The sequence below is a fragment of the Lycorma delicatula genome, chromosome 10, assembly GCF_047948215.1.
Source record: "Lycorma delicatula isolate Av1 chromosome 10, ASM4794821v1, whole genome shotgun sequence".
NCBI classification, from domain to species: Eukaryota; Metazoa; Arthropoda; class Insecta; order Hemiptera; family Fulgoridae; genus Lycorma; species Lycorma delicatula.
In genome coordinates this window covers 52928828-52950764 of record NC_134464.1, presented here as the reverse complement: position 1 = coordinate 52950764, position 21937 = coordinate 52928828, and the positions used below count along the sequence as shown (strand labels likewise).

The 21937-nt window shown below is 28.9% G+C and overlaps 1 protein-coding gene across 1 annotated transcript; it reads left to right on the top strand.

Moving 5' to 3' along the window:
• The first annotated feature begins 16073 nt into the window (after positions 1-16073).
• Positions 16074-18707, top strand: LOC142331006 (uncharacterized). Its single transcript, XM_075376544.1, has 3 exons — positions 16074-16195; positions 17046-17112; positions 18499-18707. Exons 1-3 carry the CDS (start codon positions 16097-16099, stop codon positions 18693-18695), a joined length of 363 nt encoding a protein of 120 aa, XP_075232659.1. The 5' UTR covers positions 16074-16096; the 3' UTR covers positions 18696-18707.
• The last annotated feature ends 3230 nt before the right edge of the window (positions 18708-21937 follow it).

Genomic DNA, 21937 nt, shown 5'->3' with positions numbered 1-21937 from the left:
AAAGAGTAATCAATGAAACACATGATGTTACTGTTCCCAACTCTTCATTTTCTGTGACCGTGCAGAAGTTGTTTCTTAAGTTGTTGAATTACATAATACGTCACAATCTTCGTTATTGCTGTGATGCATATAAAGCACAACAGAAGTAAGAGGTACAATTGCTTTCTCTTTCATTAAGAATAATGATAATAACAGTTACGGTTTCTGTATCATGTTTAAAAATAAATATCTCAACTTCAATCAAGTTTAAAGTAATTCTAATTACAAAAAATTATTCAGCTGCTCTTATGCAATATTAGGACAAATGGTTATAACTGGAAAGTTTTACTTGGCATCTAGACAATGTATAGACAAATATGATGTATGTACATGTATTCTGGTAAAAAAATAAAATAATGTTTAAATATTTTCTATTTTCTTATTTAGATCACTATATCCTATAAATCTATCTGCACTACACTTTCCTCTAGTCGCTTTCCACTCTAGGGCACTGGTTGCACCACAACATCAACTTTTGCATAACTGATTTGAGAAATCCAGTACCAGGGTATCCATCTATGAACTCCTCATTAGTTTAATTTACCAATTAACTGACAGATCTTTATGTTAATAAAGAAATGGTATTCAAGCCGAGTCCAGACTATAGGAGTAACAATAAAAGTCTCCAACTTGAACCGACAACTAAAGCCTTTGAGTGGCCTATAGGGTAAGATTATGCATATTGATTCAGAGGAATAATAGCCATCAGACCAGCCTGCACCAATTGATTTGTTTAACCTCTTTCAATTCACAATAAGATTCTAATGTCGCTGCAGTCCCAGGTTCCATGAATTCTGCTAGTAGATTCTTTTGTTCCCAAAATGTTGTGACAATCATTTTTCAGTTCAATAATAATCATCTAAATCTGTATGGCTCACTTCTCTCTGATTTTCTGGCATCATGAATATGTCACTCATAATAGTAGAATAAACATGAGATTATCATCTACAGATTTTAGTTTCACTGTAAGCTTGCTCATAAAAAATGAATTACAAAACACACTATTACAATTTGGAAACAGGGATATCATCATGTCTTTCATAAATTGCTCCTTTACCAGCACTAAACAGAATGAAGAAGTGATTGAACAAGTGATTACATAATAAATTCCTGATCTGTGATTTCTGTGTTGCAAGATACAAGTGATACCATATAAAGTTGATTTCTTTACATTTATTATGACACGATATAACCATTCAATGTGAATAGAGTAAAAGGACCAATTTCAAGGCTGAATATCAGCTATAGTTTAGTCAGCTTCGTGTTGGTATGCAATAATTTTGAGGCAAAGGCATCAGAAAAACAATTAAAATATCCATTTTCCTCAGCAAGCCTAACTCGTGATGTTGAGTATTTATAAAGACTGGCTCAGCTATTTTTTGGGAATAGATATGCGTCATGTCAGGTTATCTGTTGAGTTGTGACACCTTCAGAGACATATAAATATTAATTATTATTATTATTGTGAATTAGACTTCTTGAGTCGATTGGAATCCCTTTTCCTCAAATAGATTCCATGAATATCAATTACATCTTTGAGATTTGTGTTTGATAAAATTCTGGATTTATCTTTTAGACTGAGGCAATAGCTACTTTCTTAATGTCCCCCTTAACAGAGTGATATCTGTCTGCTTATGAAACTTATTTCCCAGGCAAATTATTATATTAAAAGCACAACATACTAGACTTAGATGTATTGATGAATTAATTTACACTTCTTATAATTTAATTCACCAAATTTCTTCCTAACATAAAGCAAAAAGATAAATTTTATAATTTATTTGCGGATTGAATTATGTGTGAACTGAATATCATTAAACAAAAAATTATATTAATAATACAACTTATAGACTTGTATGTTATTTATTTTTAATAATTTAATAATAACTAAACTGGTAAGTTTTCTTTTTCAGCAATGTCAGAAGGAGTATTGTTATGGAGGACTTTTATCCGAGAATTTAATCATAAATAAAATTTTCAAATTGGAGAGAAAACTGTATCAGTGAGTTTTTAATTTAATTATTACAATATATAAATTGTGCACCACAATAAGTAAAACCATTAAAAAATTAATGTAGAAACGTGGTAACATCAATGTACATTTAAGAGTGTCCAGCAGCTCTTAGGGTGGGGAAGATAGTTGTAAAAAAAGATTACAAGGGCTCTAAAAAAAAAAAGAATTCCGTAGGTTTTTTAAACTTCAGAGAAAACATATAAAAGGATTAGGAAAACTTGGAATTAACACACCGTTCCTTGATTCTACAACAAATCTTTATTTATTTTATATAATATTTGAAGCCTTAGCTTTATATCGAGGCTTATGAATGTAATTAAATCATATTATATGAAAAATAATTTGTCTTGATGATCAGTACAATATTAGTAAAGAACAATTAATTTGGATAACATCAAAAGTTCCAGGTTAACTTGAAGTCTTTTAGATTACTTCATATAAACCCACTGGTTTGGTCTAGTAGTGAACGCTTCTGACCAAATCAGCTGATTCGGAAGTTGAGAGTTCCAGCGTTTAAGTCTTAGTAAAGTCAGTTATTTTTACATGGATTTGAATATTAGACTGTCAGTATCAATGTTCTTTGGTAGTTGGGTTTCAGTTAACCGCACATCTCAGGTATGGTCGAACTGAGAATGTACAAGACTACACTTCATTCACACTCATACACATCATCCTCATTCATTCTCTGAAGTATTATCTGAAAGGTAATTACCGGAGGCTGAACAGGAAAAGAAAGAAAAGAAGGTTTACTTCACATAAGAGATGAAGCATATCCTGGCAGGTTTTAATGTATCTACTAAATTGTGAAATGATCTGCTTAATTTTCAAGGGAAAACTTTTTAAGTTTTATGGGATAAGATCTCCACTTTTTTTTATGGGATAACGTCTCCACTTTCGCTGCTGGGAAATGATATTTATAACCAATGATATTCTTATTTAGAATTTCCAAAATTTGCTGGAGTATTATAATTTTCAAATGATATAAAAATCACTTATCTTTTTTTTAAATGTTTCAACGAATGAAAACATCTTTATTTATTATTTCACTTACAGACATGATTTGTAATTGCAACTTATCTGTAAATTATGGTAGTAAATAATTTACTTTGTTATCCACTAAAAATTTCTGTACCTGCATCTGCCATGTTTAGTTTTAAAGCCATTAGTTTAAATTATATTTTAATAAATGATGTCATTTTGCCATTAAAAAATTCTTAACAGTTAAAAAAAAACTTTTGTGGGCACCACATGATTTCCTTGTTCGCCTATTAAATTACATGTACACATTTTTTAAAATGAAAAGTACATAAAATATTATTTATTAATAACTTCTGATATTTTTCATATTTTATTTTTTTATTATTATTGTCAAATAATTATTTAACTTAAAAATCTTTTTACAGTCAGAGGTCAACAATTATTAATAAATCAATATATTTAAATTTTAAAAAAAAGTTAAAAAAGTAAAAAGAGATGATGTCAAATTCGAACTGATATGCCTTCCCCTTGCAAAAACCAAATATTTCATTAATTCAAATTTTACTTGGCTATAACTCTGGAAGCAATGAAAATAACTACCACTTATTGATATATTGTTGAAAAGCTCTCAATGAGGGATCTTAATACTGCAGTTAAGAAAAAGTCCAAAATCCAATTTTTATTTGGATTTTGAGATTTTTTGGACACTTTTGTTCAGTCGATTGCAGTCAAAAGAAAGCGGTGCACAACTAGATGTTACAATAGTCCTAAATCGAAAATTTCAACATCCTACGGCAAATCTTTTTTGAGTTACGCGAGATACATACTTACGTTCAGACGTCACGCCGATACTAATCAAAATGTTTATTTCCGTTGAAATATGATAACCGAAATCTTTCGCGATTACAACACTTCCTTTACTTTGTATAAGGAAGTAAAAATGAGCGAAAAATGGATCATACCGCTGGCACGATCGTCCCGGTGGCCGGGGGAGGGGGATAAAGCGGTTTTATTCGGCACATGCGCGCGAATAAAGCCGAATTCGTAACTTTTGGCTGTTTGGGAAACGTCGCTCTATCTTTGCGAATTGTGTACGGATCGAAACCATTTTTTTTTTTAAACCTGGGTAGCTGGGAAAAATAACAAATATCTCGCTATCGGTTTTTACCTACTATTTTAGATGTATTTGTCTTTTATGCACTTAATTTGTTCCACAATCTTCAAACTTTTTATTTTATTCCACACTCTTCAAACTTTAAAAACAATAAAAGTCATTTTTGCAGTAAATATTGGCTTGGAAAAAAACGGGTTTTAACGGTTATTGGTTTTAACGGTTTTCGGTTTTTTATCAGTAATTTATTAACGAGATTCGACGGGCTTAAATTGTTAATACTGATCCCAGTAGGGGAAGATACCGATCACGTGACAGTTGCGATGCACCCCTCTGCTGTGTGCAAGGCTATGCACACAGTTGCGATGCTGTGTGCAAGGCTATGCACACAGTTGCGATCGCCCCTCTGTACATAGCCCTTATGGGCTTTACCGAAAGGCATCTTCAAAACCATGGCAAAAGGCATCTCTCAGGCTTGTTCTTGCCTCAGTCAGGATGCCGCCATTGCGAATGCCACGCGTGATATTCCAAAATGTGTAACAAAAATATCCTTATGCAAAATGGGAATTTCTCCTTCGTTCTCCCCTTGTCCACCACTTTTTTATTGTTATATAATAATTTATATCTCAAGTTCTGATAAACGAATCACATTAGTATTTGGTAAGCGTGTTGATAATAAAGTTTTAAAATTTAGGAAGAAATTGGGACTTAAATATCTCCATAAATATAAGTTTTATCAGTTGGCTAAAGTATTAAGCCTTTTATTTTGAACAAAATGGATTTTTATTTTTGAAAATCTGTTTTCAAATAGCCGAGTTATGGGAGAAAATTGATGTAATTTTGTATCATAATTAGTAGGTCTAATTATTACTACTTTGATAGATACCAGAATTAACAATAAATAAAAACAATTAATATATAATTGAATTGAACGTAAAGTGGAGGACATGAAAACAAACACAAAGTAGGTAATAATAAAAGTAAACTTGTAAAAAGTATAAAAATTCAATATGTCAGCCTCAGCGCACGCGCAAAAGCGAGACGAAAATATAAATTACGCATATTGTTAGAAAGGGGAGATTTTGGGCCACACACAATTACCCCAATGTCCAGTTCCGAGCGACCGAGACTGTTTCGAGAGCGTCGCAAAGATAGCACGGCGCGAGCACCTCTACCGCTGTTTATTACGCCTTATGTCTCTTATTTTTCATATCACAGACCAATGATTATCATATTACCAATTTCATATCATGTACCATTTAGTGCCTGTTTTATGTTAAAATTAAATTTAGTACGCTGTCAGTGCCTCGTTTTTATTTCAATCCACACTTAGAGACTCGCTGACATACAGACCGACCGGTAGTAAATAGGAGATAAAAATGATTTCCATCTTATAGTTACGAAATATTTTAATTTACTCAATACCACAACGGTTAAATGTGAAAAACGTTTCACATGTTTAGCGTACGACAAATCCCATCTTCTTACAATTCTAGCAACATTGTGATCATCTCTTCTCGTAAATTTAGTCATACCAAAACTTTTTTCAGACAAAGGTCTTAGGTAATGTTTAGAGGACTAACGACTACTTTAAACGGATTCGATACTGTGCATGTGAAGGATGTATGATTTTTTTTTTGTCTTTGAAGATATATCGAAATTTTCCGTAAGTCGAATGATGGTATGGTACCTATTACAATAGGTAGCTTTCTTATGAAATTACCTGAAAATACGATGGTGGTTCTCCCATTTAAATGTACCGGAGAAGTTCCGATCTGTAGCTCGGAGGAACTTTATCCAAGGTCTGTAACGTTTCACGTTAAATCAACGGCCGTGCGCCCCGACACACCCCCACTGGATTTTTAAAGTTATTTTTTAATGATTTTCCTTTTTTTTTAATAATTATTTATAATAGGTTTTTTGTGGTAAATTGTTTCAGTAAATTACATTACAAAGTACAAAAAACAAAACAATATTTAATAGGTTTATTGTATAAAAATGAACATCATAGTTACCAACAGTAACAGAGATAAAAAATAAAAACTAACTAAATCGGATTTCTAACATTAATTGGCTCACATTTTCGATTGTTAAACTTTTCACAAAAACTAGGGTAAATTATTTTGCAAAGTACACAAAAAAGGATATTTAATAACTTGGTTTACTTAAAAAAGCCAAGAAACACAGATTTCAATTCTTCAAGTTGGAATGATACATATATTCTTGGTTAAATATATGAATGATACATATATTCTTGGTTAAATATATGTATCATTCTTATATGTATTCTTGGTACCAAGAATATATGTATCATTCCAACTTGAAGAAAACTAAAATCACTATGACTAAAAGCATCACAGATAAGAAAACTAATACAGAACACCTTATTTTATACACAAAACAAACATTTACTTGAAAAATATTTTGTAATTTTATCTTCTTTTTTGTCTTCCCTCATTTGACTGGTTTGATGCAGCTCTCCAGGATTCCCTATAAAGTGCTAGTCGTTTCATATGGATGTACTCCCTATATTTTACATCCCTAACGTATTCCAAACGCGTCCTGCCTGCACAATTTTTCCCATCTACCTTTCCCTACAATGTCAAATCGGCTATTCCAGAATGTGTGGCCTAAACGTCTGTCTCTTCTTTTAACTATATTTTTCGAAACGCTTCTTTCTTCATCAATTTGCCGCAAACCTCTTCATTTGTCACTTTATTCACCCGTCCGATTTTTAATATTCTTCTATAGTACCGCATTTCAAAAAGCTTCTAATGTTTTTTTCTGAGGTACTCTGATCGTCCAAGTTTTACTTCCATATAAAGCTACGCTCCAAACGTGTACCTTCAAAAATGTTTTCTTGACGTTTAAATTAATTTTTGATGTAAACAAATTATATTTCTGATTGAAAACTCGTTTTACCTGTGCTATTCGGTATTTGATATCGCTCCTGCTTCGTCTAGCTTTAGTAATTCTATATCATCACGAAATGGTAGAATCTTTATCTTTTCACCTTGCACTATTACTCCGGATCTAAGCTGTTCTTTAACACTATTAGTTACTAGTTCTATGTAAAGATTAAAACGTAACGGCCATGGGGAACATCCTTGTCGGACTCCCTTTTATATTACGGTGACGCAGTTTGGTTCCTGTAAACGTTAGCGATTTTTCTTCTATCTCTATACTTGGTCGTGGATTCAAATGTATCATTTTCTGCTAAAATGCTATTAACAGGTGGCGAATTTAATATGCTGTGAAACAGTTCATATTGTATTATTTTAGAAAGTTTTGCTTTACAGGTATCAAATTTAATGCGCTCTGACACTGGTCATGGTGTATTATTCATATATTTCCTTATCAGGTACCAAATATAATATACTATGATTTTTTTTTTTTTAATTATAAAATTTAATTTTATAGTGACATTGTAAATAAATATGTTGTATGCAGTTATAATACCTCTCAGGAATGCCGGGTATGCAAAGTATTCGTACCCCACCAACAATGTGGCGTCCCGTCTTTCATCATCCTGATATCATCCTCAGTCGAAACCCGATTCCTGATATCGTTTATCGGGTTTCGACTGAGGAAATGTGTGTATAAACATGTGGTATATAAATTAAATGTGTGCAATATAAATATTTTAATGCTACAAATAGTTGTTTCATTCTATTTATAATATTTTTCTATATGCTTGCCTTTGTCTTTTCAGCTCATCACTTCACTGCCACTGCTGAAGTCCTCCACTCTCTTATAAATCAATTTTATTTATATATATTTTTTTAGTATTACTTAGACTACTTAAAAATGTATTTTTTATTTATTTGTTTTTTTAATTTTATTCATTACATTAAATTAATTAATCTTTTAATTAAATATAAGTTTAAGTAGTTTAAAAAGTAAGTAAAGTTATAGTTTCAATTGTTTAATTAAATTTATATTTAAAACAAGTAAAATCCAGGCTTTTAAATCTTTTTCTTATAGAACATAATATATATACATCTTTTTATAGTTTTTATATTAAATTTCATTCCTTTTTTTTACTTTGATATTTATTATATTATTTAAAGGCTTTCTTAATTTTTTTTGATAGATGCGGTTTCAAGCTCGGCCTGTACCGGAGCGGAACTTGAACTTATCTCAATGCACCGGTTCTAAATTTCAAACAGTTGCCCATCTTACACCTGTGGAGGAGGCTTCACAGCCTCACGATGGAAGCATGGCAGCAAGAATGACACGCCACAACTAAGGGAGAAGGTCTTTGTATCGATTTATACAGGATCTGGGGGGATGGTATGCCTCTCCATCGTTTTTAAGGGCAATGGGAGCCTGAGTGCTCTCCAACAATGTAAATTTAAACCAATATTTGTTTTGGCTCCACCTGACAGCTGATGAGCTGTGTGTCTGGTCACTAAACTGTTTTGAGGCTCAGCAGCCGTTTATGGTACAGACATTCGATCTTATACTTTAGGGTAACCGAATGGGGTGGTGGCGGGGGAAATGCCAAGCAAACCAAATTACCTTTGTTTTTATGGCAAAAGCTTAAGTAGAATGATTATTTGAAAAAATTCATCTAGCATAACTGAAATCCAAATTATTTCAAAATTTAATCATTTTAAATGTAATATAGTTGTCTTGCATATTATAAAGACATGAACTGGTTATGGTTTTTGTAAGGTAATTATTCTATCTTATACATATTTTAAAATTGGAGGCGAAATAAAGTGATTGGTGTAAATAAAGTGTGAAATTGAAGTGTGACAAGATCAAAGTGTGTGAATTAACATTATCTTCCTCACTATAAAAGTACACTAACTATAAATAAATATTTGACATGTAAAATTCTATAGTTTACCCCATTATATTCAGGATGTAAGCAACATATTAATAATCAATGATTTTGGATTGATTAAATCCAGTTAAATTCATATATACAGGTACGTTTAGTAAAATAAAATTTTGTTTCAGGAACAAAAGAACTACCTGATAATGAGATCATAAAGGAACCTTACTCCATAAGTTTTTGTTTATGGGGATGGTTTAAATGTGAGGTATGCAAATAAATGGTTAAACACAAATGAAGAACTGATCTTTTACAATGTCAATGCAGTTTCCATCATCAAGGAGCACAGAGACATCATTAGTTTTAAGACAGAAAATGTAAGGAAACTAGTTGAAAACTCCATTGAAGTCAAGGTAAAATTTTTAAACATTTATTGTAAATTTATACAGTATGAATTACAGTGAGTAATTTTTTTAAAAGTAAATTAAAATAATTTTAATATTTGAAAGGTGTAAATTTATAGTATTACTATAAATTTTACTATTACTATTTAGTATTACTATTTATTTATAGTATTGTTTTTAATCTTTATAAATTCAGAACATTTTGTTGTTAAATTTTATCTTTTTTTTTGTTTTTTATGGATTTTATTATATTATTTCTTTCATAATTAAATTCGCTTCAAGTTTTTATAATAAAATTGTAGCATTTATTTGTCATTTAACAAATTTTTCTTATTTCTGGACAAATTTTTAACAAATTTTTCTGTTTTTGGATATATATCATGCAAACTACAGGAGATAAATGTCTGGAATTTTTTTATTCCATTTTTCACCCCATTTACAGAGCCTTACAAGTTTCAGTTTGAAGTCATATCATCTGTGGAACTGAAATTTGGGCAAAATTTTTCACTAGCCATAACTCAATAACAAAGCGTTTTCATGTTCTAGAATCAGTTTCCACATTATTTCCTTTTAGTTTAAATAATATTACTGTAAAATGAAATAAAGGAACTTTTTTTAACCGAACTATTTTTTGAATAAAAAAGAACGAAATGTGAAAATAAAAATATAATTTTTAAGATGGATTTTAAAGCAGATTCAAACTTGTGAATTTATTAAGAAATACCAGGAGGAAAAAAGTTTAAATTAACTTGAGAAATATTTTTCGAATTTTTTTTTCTTATTGAATTATTTATTGTAATTTTTTTTAAAATCACAGGTTAATAATTATTAATAAATCAGTATAGTTAAATTAAAAAAAAAAAGTTAAAAAAAAAGGAAATGAAGTCCGATTCTCGCCGATGTGCCTTCCCATTACAAAATTTTATTGGGCTACAACCCTGTACCAATGCAAATAAGTACCACTTATGCTATATTTTTGAAAAGCTCTCAACAATGAGGGCTTATTACTGCAGTTAAGAAACAATTTTTGGACACTTTTGGTCCAATTCAATCAAACAGGGAGGTGCACAACTAGATATTACAACAGTCCTAAATCCAAAATTTCAACATTCTACGGCCAATCATTTTTGAGTTATGTTTTATACCTACATACATACATACATACAGATGTCACACCCAACTAGTCAAAATGGATTCAGGGATGGATAAAATGCAATTTCCGTTGAAATCTCAAAACCAAATTTTTTTCGTGATCTGCCTTTCTTATGCACTTGATGAAATAGTCATTTTTAGTTATTTTAAATTGAAATATAATTAGTAATTTGAACAAATACGAACAGATAATTAAATGAATGAATTTAATGACGTGTGTTATCAACATACCTAAATATAAGTACTATTACTGACTTATGACCAATTTTCCTTGATTAACAAAACCCTGAAACTTGTATAGTTTTTCCTATAACTGCAAAATAAATTTGGCTTCCATTATATATGACTACCAATTATTAATGTTTGCAGTATAATCATCAAAAGAACATAATATTTATTTTATTTTTATAATATTATCAATCTATTATTAAATTTTTCATTATTATTTTGCGTATTAAAAATTACAATAATGAAACTTTGTTGTGGAGTTGTCATGTAATGATACGTAACTACTACCATTTCCATAACAACTGTTTTTATATTTTAATTTTTATTATTTATAATATTAAAGGTTGAATCATCATCCTTGCATTTTGTGATTTCACTATCATAAAATATATAAATAATTTATTAAAAAATAATAAACTATAAAAAGCTTAATAATTAATTTTTTAAGCACCCTGATGAGTACTCTTCCTGTTAAGTAAGTAAATAATGATTAATTTAAATTAATACTTCTTTTCAGTATTTGTTCAAAATAATTATCTTTCCCTTTCACTGATGTTCTGTTTTGATATTTTAGATAATTATTTGAGCATAACTCAATGCTATTTCTTACTGGATAAAATTGTTATTTTAAACATAACCAGTAAACGATTAAGTAAATGTTTTTAAACATGGAGACAATCTTTGGTAATGACATAAAATGCAATATCTAAATCTGATTTTTTTCATACTTACAGAATACCTTAATTAAATGCACAATAACATTTTGACATCTGAGTATTTTATTCCCAAAGTATACACGTTTAGATTTTAACTCAAATCTTTTATAAATTACACTCCCATTACAGTTACAAGATAATTAATAATATTCATATGTAAAAAAATAATCATTGCCTCTAGCTTAAAGATACAATTGGAAGAATATATTAAATACTGCAAATTAATATTTATTAAAGAAAATCTTAACATTAATCTATATTAAATAAAAACAATTTTTATCTGGAAATGATATTTGTTAATAATTTCCAAGTAATTGGCAGATAAGGGGTAAAGATGAAAGAAATATAAAAAATTATTCTTTATTTTCATAATCCAAAATATTTGTTACTATTATTTTTATACCTTATTTGCAGGGAAAGAAGAAGCCGCAGAGCTGTTGATTCTGCACCATACCAGAGGCCAAAGTCGAATGAAACGTTACATTCACTCAGTCCAATCAGGACCAGGTATGTTAATATGTTATCATTTTTTTGCAGTACTAATTTTTCATAGTCTATGTAATACTGACAGAAGCTTTTTAAACTTTCAGCAAAGAAATGAATATATAACTGACCCAGGGCTGCCTTTACTGCTGACCTTTATAACTTTATAACTGAACAAATCAGTTTCTAATCTTATAAAAAATAATTTTAACACTAAGTAATACCATAAACTACATCAAGAAAATATTTTAATTCATCTAACACACATTAACTCGCCTTTCTATTCTGTGAAAGTATTCTGTAAAGTATCCCTTGACACTACTTTTAATTAACATAAGGAAATTTTAACTTTACTATTTAGTTATTTTTTATTAATGATAATGAATTATTAACTATAATTAATTATTCATTACTGTATCAGTAAATACTATGTTTTTTGTTGTTCAATTTAAATTGTTTACTTATTCTGTAATAATTGTCATTCGGAGCTTGTCTTCTCTTTTGCTTTGCTTTTTATTATTAGTTTTTATAATTGGTATTTTTGGATATTGCAATTCATTTTTGTGTCATTAGCTGTGATATCCACTAATATGTCAAATACAGTCCATATTTTCACGGAATTTTTATTGTTTATGTGGATTTCAGTTATTATTATATTACTTAACGCTTTCATTAATTCGAACAAGGAATTGTTTATAAAAGTATATTGATAAATAGTTTGCCACTGAATTAAAGAAAAATCGTTTCCTTTTAGCTGGAAACGATTTTTTTTTAAACATTTTATATGATTAAGCAGATGAGACAAGGCAAAACAGGAAGAATTATAAATATTTATTTTTTAATTCTGTAATTTAAAAATATATTAGATACTATTATTTTTATATAATTTATTTATTTTTAGGGTGAATGTTTCTAATGCTGTTAGGATATACCTTATCATTATCTTCTTTGAAGTAATGATTTATTGTAAATTGACCTAATCAGTATTGTATTTTAACTTAAATACACGATTAAGTAATGAAAATATGTAACCTCTTTTAATTTAAAATTAAGCTTTCTTAATTCTACCACATCTCTGGAGAAGCCCTATTCCTAATCTGAATTTTTTCTCTACTTCATTTGAGTATTTATAATATGCAGGAAAAATCTTGATTAAATAGCTATCTGTTTACATACTTTACTTCATTAACTGCTTTTTTGTTGAATTGAAAAAATAACTTTATCAACAAATTTTATTTTCCATCACTGATTCTATTGAATATTATGAGAAAGATACATCAGTAATTGTGCATTGTTCTTTTGATTATATGGAATCCAACTCTGTTAGCTTAGCATTTCTCTATTGTTTGCACCTTACCTGTTTTATTTTTCTCTTTGTCTTTTGTCCCTTATTTTTCTCTGTCTTTTGTCCCTTATGATTAGATTCAATAAAGCTAAAATTTTTAATTAATTTATATAATTAATTAAGTAAATGATAAATTCTAAACTTAGAATATAAACTGTAAAAAGAGCTGGTGCTTTTATGAAAATTAAAAATTACTTATTTTCAAAACTTATAGAGAATTGGATAATAATTAGACTGCCGGTTCAGTAACTAAATATACTTTGTGACTTAATAAAAGCTGTTTTAAGTATAAGAATTCAACTTCATTAGTTTCTTGTATGGCTGAACATCTTTAGTGAGTTTTAAACAAATGGATTTTAATGTAGAAAAGGAAATGATAAAGGCAGCATAAAAACTAGAAAAAGGGAACTTTCTTTCTTAGAATAAGAATTTCAGAATAAGAATGTATATGAAAGAAAGATAAAGTATGATTCAATAATAATACATTTGATTATGTAAATAATCATATTTTATTTTTGTAATTTAAAAATATTTAAGTTATACTGCTATTTTTATATATTTTTCTTATTTTTATGTATTTTTATTACTTTTAGTGAAAGTGCCCACACCATTGTTACTTCTGCATCAAATCAAACATCACAACCAGATCAAAACTTAGCTTCAGGCTCTCAAAACAAGATCAAGTATGTTTACTTTTTAAGTGCAGTATTTTTATTTCTTAAATGTTCATGCTTTACATAATCTTAATAATACTGATTGAAGCTTCAAACGTTTTCAGCAAAATAACTGATCTTTTTTCATTTTCTAAGCTCATACTAAGGTAATTGAACAATACATTACCTTGAAGTACAACAAGAAAATATTTAGTACCTGGTTTGGTTGTTGCCAAAATTTTGAAAACATTTTAATGGTACATAAATAAAATGACTGGTTACTATTATTATCTGATACGTTAGTCGAGCTGTAATTTGAACGTCATATATTCAAAAATCTTCAGTTGAAGCTATACACAGGGTTGAGTCTTGTAAACATATGTTCTCTTATTACATGACTTGGTATTATTAAACTCAATGCACCTCTACCTTACTGTTGACAGGAGAGGTAGTAAGATCAGATAGCAATCTATAACAATCCAGAATTAAAAAGATATAAACTAATGCCCAATGTGCGGCCTAATTGTCAATGTAAATTAGAATTCACTTGCTTTTGCAGTTCAAATCAGTATTATTTCATAACACTGACTTTACATGCCTTATATGCGATGCTACAACTTTTAACCTGAAAAGCTATAGAATTCTTAAGGGGTGGTTCATTAACAATGAACCACCCCTAGTGAACCTGTTCACTAACCTGGGTGGTTAAAATAAAATAAGTGAGGTTGAAAATTGCTATTATCCAGTTTAAGGTTACCTTAGCCGTTAAATTTTTCTTTCATATCAAAGGAACAGCTGTTGACTACTAAAGAGTAATCCCTAGTGTCTCTCTCTTGAACTAATATTGGGTGTTGTTTTTAACATTGTTCAACATCTCTGACTTTATACAGACTAACTTCCATGAACAAGATCAACATGATCGTATGCATAGCATTTTGTGTGAAATCTTGGAAATACTATTTATTTCTCTACCATCTTCCGTGGTTGTTCAATAACACAATGCTCAATCTTTAATTTTTATTCTGATTAGTAGTTTGGATTTTAATTAAACCATTTCAAGCCAGAGAGAAAACAGCATAATATGGAATAAAAATAACCACAGCCATCTACCAAAAAGAAAATTAAAAAGGGAGTCATCAGTAAGAAAATTGATAGAACTTTTTTGAGAATTATTAAATCTAGTACTTGAACATTATCAGGAAAGGGACTTTGCAAAGTAAGTAACATGACAATGTCCATCTACACATTACTGTCCACGCAGTTGTAACCCTCCCAATAATCAAAATCATAATAGGCCATTGATTCACCTTTGACCTAGGATTGAAAGAAGTAAGTGTATGCATTGCTTGCACTACTACAAAAAACATATATACAAAAACCATTTTATTTACAAAAAAACATTTTTTTTTATTAAGTCATAAAGAAATGTAGTGTTGGCAACTCATGCAGTGCTGGAAAAAGTGCAATAAAATTCAATGGGGACTATAATGAAAAAATAAGTTTTTTATTTTTTTAATGAAATAAGTTTTTAGCTCCATTGTGGAAATTATTCACTCACCTTTGTGTATAAATCTTGTAATGGAAGGCACAAGTGTTTTTGAATAGCTGTGTCTAATATAGAGTATACTTTCGTATTAATTTCCGGATAAAAAATTCATTGTTTTACTTATTAAAGCAAGCAAACTGAGCAAAGGTCTTGACAAAATTATATAATCTACAAAGCTTAAATACTTGAAATCTGAATGAATGTCCAGCTAGTAAGACAAAATGATCCAGGATAAGAATTGAGTCTCTAAAAATTTACATATATCAATAATTATGGTAGCATATACGGTTATCTGGGTTCAAGCTTCGAGTACTACCTGGAATCCATGTTTGAAACAAACGTCTTTTAAAAACAAAGGTTAATACATAAGGCAAAAGTGCTCACAGATTTAGTATCATTAATAATTACTATACATTAATAATAAAAAAACCTATTCCTATTATAACCCTATATCCCTATTATAACCCTATAATAGGGCTACATTTTGGGTAACCCTATTACATTAATTAAATTTATTCTGTTTATATTTCCATTCTGTTGTGTATATAATGCTTTATCCTAATTACTAACAATGTGTTTTTTTCTGTTTGCCATTTAGATCACCTGCTATGAATCACTTTAATAGTAATGAGACCAATAGTTTCATGACGCATTTATCATTACTGTCAGTTGCCAAATTAAATGAAGACGGTTATTTATATTTTGATTTTGAAGAAACCAGCAGAACTGAAGAGGATTTAAATGTAAGTGGTAATTTTTTTAAAATTTCATACGTAAATTTTTTTTTATAAGCATATTGATGATTATTAAATGATCACTTGTAAGAAGAGCTGAAGAAATTCGATTTATAATGGAGTGTTTGTGTAATTTTGTTTGATACATTTTAAAATGTATCAAACAATGGTTAATGTAATTAGAATTCAAATTTAATAATAATTAAAATTATAATAAGTTCTAATAAAGTGATTTTTTTTAAATATAAGTGAATGAAATTTCATGCATATTTAAGTAATAATTGGTTGGTTCAGTTTTTTATTTTTTTCTATATCATTATCATACTTATTTTTATTTTAGTAATTTCCTTTACACATTTACTCATTTATATAGGCTGGTAGTATTTCTTCTGATAACATCTCTATTGTTTATTTGCATATTCGTGGTATAAATGTATTTAGATGTAATAATTTTTAGGTTATCATTAGGTTGTTAACTGTTCATTGTATATTTGCTTTATACTCCAAACAAAGACTCTTGTATCTTTGAATAGTTCAAAACTTTGTTTAGTTTAATCTAGTGGTACATTCTGTCTAATAGAAAACCATTTGCTGCAAATAACAGAAATTTTGAAATGCTTTTGTTCTGTTCTGTTTTGTATTAATTTCATGTATCTGTAAGTAAGATTCAAAATGTTTGATTTTTAACAAAATTTGCTTAATTTAAGATTTTATTTTTACGATTATAAAAAAATATTTTTTTATAATTATTTTGCATTGTGGTAGTTCTTCATAAATTGTTGAAGAATCTTATCATCACTAATATTTTAATGTGTTATTAATTCATTAATATAACAATTTTAATATTGTTCTGTTACAGGACAATGTTGACCAGAGAGCAAAAAGATCACATAAATCTCGTCAAGATCGTAATAAAAAACATAAAGGTAGATATTTTGATTGGTTTTCTTACACTAGCATTGCAGTTTATGTGTAAAGATTATAATTCTTATCTGCTTTTGGTATTAAACATCTCTGGTAAAGAAATATTGAGACTGTGCTCTTGAATGTATTAGGTACAAGGACATACAAAAGCATTTAATACATTATGAAAACTTAAATGTTCAGGCTAATTAAGTGGAAAAGGGATCTTAAGTTATATAGAAAGATATAACAAAATATATAACAAAATTTTGTTAATGATGTTAACAGCTGATTATTTTTCTGTCATTATTTCAGTTAAATGTAGAAAAAAAATTACGAAAAAATAATTTTTTCCAATATTATTTATATACTAAGGTGTACATTGAAAAATGTTGATAAAAAATAACCCATAAGCGTTTGTTTTAACATACAACAAATAAAAAGCAGCCCAATTTAAAGAAAAATTATGTCCTATATTTAATGCGATTAGTTATAAGTATTACCATGATTTATGCAAACTATATTTAAATCAAATTTTTTCGTAAGAAATGTGTGTTTAACTTATCCACCATTATTACAAAGCTATCTTTTACCCTCTTTTTCATATTCTGTGCAACCTTTTGATTTTTCCAATTTCTCATAATTCATGAGTTGTGCTGGTTTTCAGTTCTTTAATGGTGTGTGGATTATTTTTGAATACACAACCTTTTAGATATCCCCAGAGAAAAAATTTGGAGGAGAAAGATCATCATTTGGCTAGCCATAAGCCAGTCTGTATTACTCTTTCACTAAAGAAATTTCTCAGAAGGTCCATTATTGCTCTTGCGTGTGACATGTGGCCCCATCATATTGAAAGCACGAATCTCATTTAAATGTTCAATAACTGTTACAGTTTCTTGGTAGAGGTCTACATTAAGAGTGTTTTCAAAGAATAAGGAGCCAGTTATACTTCCCCTGGCAATTGCACATCACACACCAGTTTTATGTGGGTGTAGAAGTCGTCATTAATAGATGATGTGAGCATTGTTGGAGCTCCAGTAGTGATGATTCTAACTATTAATGTATAACCACTCAAATGAAATCAACACTCAATCTGTAAAAAATACATTATCCAACACTTAATGCTCTCCTGATCAAATAAGGTGATTCTCATCTTATCCAGAATATGAACTCTAATTTTATTATGTTATAAAATTGAGCTGTAATATATAGAATATATCAGAAACCTGAGTTTAATATGAGTTATATTAAAAATTACATTATTTGTTTAAATTACATTTTGTTTAAATCACATAAAAGGAATTTTATCTTTTAAGAATGAATAGCTCATAAAAAATATAATGGATAAATTACCAGTATTTTTATAACTTTTGGAGAAGATTCATTAACACAAGTTTTTTTTTTTTTAGATAAACCGTATTCTAGAACTTCAAAAAAGTCTTCAAAAAAGTCCTCAAAAAATGCTGGCCAATCTGTACAAACAAATACATTTTATCTTTGCCCTAAAAAGTTTTCAAGTACTAACAGTGAAGATGATTTTATATTTAAAAAACCTCAAGTACCACCAAAAAGAATCATCAGAAAAAAGAAAAATAGGAAGGAGTAAGAATATACTAGGAGTATGACTAAAGTAAGTAATATGCTAGTTGAATATTTATAAATAAAGTTAATAGCCGAAGCAGGTTCTAATAACTGTATGCATTATATTAATACTACATGACTGTGCACAAATAATGGGATCTTATGTCTAAAAAAAATCAATTTTCATTGTATTATCGTTTTATTATGTTTTAATCTTCCTCTGTTGAATGCAATTTGTTGCACAATTTCCAGTTCAAGATTAAAAAAGATACTGGTAATTACAAACAATTGAGGGTTAAAAATTGTTTCCTTAATAATATTACAGTTTTTCTTACTGTCAAGAATTAAATCCATCGGAATATTTAGGTCCCCTCAATATAAGGTTATTGTTTGTTTTTTTTTTTCAAATTTTCATTTAATAAATCTTTATTCTTGACTTGGTTCTTTCATAAATCTTTTTTGTTGGAATTGCTATATAATGGCTGTACATTCTTGTACAAGTACTGCTGGTGGTTAATGGATAGGTCTTAAGGAATAATAGGTTCAGGCATTCCTTTGGATGTTTAGTACAAATTCTGAAATTATGGTCTTCCAAAACAGCATATTTTCGATAACGCCACGGGTCACTGTCAGCACTAACTCTAAAATAGTGAGTAATTGTAATTTTCAACAATAATTGGTAAATTTGTGATAGGAACATGTCCCAATTATGCTAGGATACTTTCTTGAATTTTCCCCGTGGTACTGCTAAAGTGTATCCACCTGCTGATGCTTGTACAACACAATACACTACATTGTGTTGTACAAGCATCAGTGTTGTTTTTTCAATGTTTATCTACTAATGACTGTCTTCTCCTGTTGTATTATACATTAGCAAACATTGTTGTTTTTCTTCTTTTGGTGTAAAAAACCAAATACAAGCTATTATGTTCTTGTGTAATTTTTAGGTTCATAAAATATCATGGTTGGTAATACTTTTTTAAATGATTGCTTTTCGCATATCATACAAAACCGCCATTCAAAACAAGCTACTAAATCATTAAGACCAGCATTTATTTAGTCATATTATTTTGCTATATATTATTGTTTAATTGGAACAAAATATAACAACTCATTTGGAAAGACCAAACTTCAAGCAAGCTACTCAATGGTTAACAGCGATTCCATTTAGAGTAACATTACTGGGGTATCTCATTGTACGGGATCAAAAGTTTTTCCAAACTACTAGGATCGACTGTTTTCAAGATATTTGGGATTTTTAATCAGAAAATTGAGATCCGATTGTAAATTTAAAAAAATATTTTTCACAATCTAAGTCGCTATTGAACATCATAAATGGATTGTGTACACACGCATACACAAAGTATTTATTTTATTTAATTATTATTTATATTATTTTTTAATTTCCCTTATAAAAAAAGAAAACAAAGTCTTTCTTATCTATTAAGAAAATATTATTTGCTTTCTTTAATTATTTTAATTAACAATTTTTTCGTGGCTTATGTAGAACAAATTTCGAGAATGCGAACATTCTCGACTGGGCAGATTGTGTGGTCGTCAGGCTTAACAGTAAAACATGCAATTGTAGCCTGCACAATATGATGAAATATAGTTTGTGGTAAAAGAATAAATGATGAAAAAAGTTAAAAATGACGTAAAATAGTAAAAATCAGTTTGTGCTTAACAAAGCGGTATTACAGATTATTACCTATCATAAGAAGCTTAACTATTACTATAAATAACTCTCGTTTGTCATTTACTTTTCTTTTTTTAACTTTTTTTCTTATTTTTTTTCAGTTTTAAGTAAAGATTTCATCAAATATAACTAGAAAAATTAAAACCATATAAATTTTAAAACTCATCAAAATTAATTAAAGTCTGTGGCTTCTACTACTACTACTAATAATGGATTACATATTATAATTAGAGAAAAGGCTAAGTGCACTAGGCCTACGTGGGATAGCACTATAAAAAAAACGCGCCAAATGCTGTACCTCAAGGTGGTGTGGAAACCAGCTACTAAAATAGACTAAACACAAATACTTGTACTTCATATAAAGATGGGGGGTAAGATGGTAATGATGATTCTGTTAATAATATTAGAAATAGAGTTCTTTTCAGGAAATTTATTCACTTATGCTTTTATCATACATTATTGTAAAATCATCACTCAGTGCATGTTTAACATCAAGGAGGATGTGATTTGTAATAAATATTTTACTGTGTATTTTTCTGTTGAAATTGCTTTTTTATTTATTTATTTGTAATTTTACAAATAAATGTTTGACAGATATATATATATATATGTATTTTTTTTTTAATTTAGAAATTCGTAATTATATTTCAGGATATGGAACAAGTAGGTTTGTGGAAATTCATAGAAAAACATTTTTTGTAGGGCGAAAATTTAGAGGGAATCACCATGTGAAAACGGTACTGGGGTATCATTTATGATCAAATATAAATAATAATGATAGTGATAATGATAACAATAACAATGAAATGATCATGATTGATGCCCATAAATATGAATCAAATATACTGATATAAATTAATGTAATTAATATATAAATTAATATATATATATATAAATATAAATATATTATATATATATATAAATTAATTTATCCGTAAGTTTATATTCATCTTGTTAAAAAGAGTAATTACTTATCCTTAAAAAATAACAATGTCCACTCCTTGTTTTTGTGTAACACAATACAATACTATAGCTTAACAAGAAACTTATGCTTTTATTGCCATTTTTTATAAATTACCAAACCATTTGAAGGATTTTTCCATCAATATATTTTAAATGCAATTGAAAGTTTTTTTTTACAGGAGCAATTCTGTCTATGAATTTTTAGATAATACTTATTGAAGAATAATAATTAAAAACAAAACCTGATTTTTACTCGATCTTGTTCAATGTTAGTTTTGCAAGTAAGTGTTCAAAATAATTTTCAGGAGCACCATTTCAATTGTGAATTATACAAGGTGTGTGAGAAAAGTAATGAGATTGGTAACACTGCGAGCGATCTGGCAACGCTGTGTCTACTGGTTTGTGCTATACCGGTTTGTTCATCCCTTCCATGTGCTCAGTACGAGTTTCAATTTCGTTCAGCTATCACATTATTTTTGACAGCGTCATCAGTGAAGTTGTGTTTTGTTGTGTCTGTAGCAAACTACAGATATAAACCCCCTTGTTTTAGCCTTCTAGGGTGTGTATGTACCCTATCTTCCCTGCTGGTTATCCACTGTAATAAATAA

Coding starts and splice junctions, on each gene's coding strand:
- LOC142331006 (XM_075376544.1), top strand. CDS start 16,097: ATGACGCATTTATCATTACTGTCAGTTGCCAAATTAAATGAAGACGGT. Junction 16,196..17,045: donor GAACTGAAGAGGATTTAAAT/GTAAGTGGTAAT, acceptor GTTCTGTTACAG/GACAATGTTGACCAGAGAGC. Junction 17,113..18,498: donor TCGTAATAAAAAACATAAAG/GTAGATATTTTG, acceptor TTTTTTTTTTAG/ATAAACCGTATTCTAGAACT.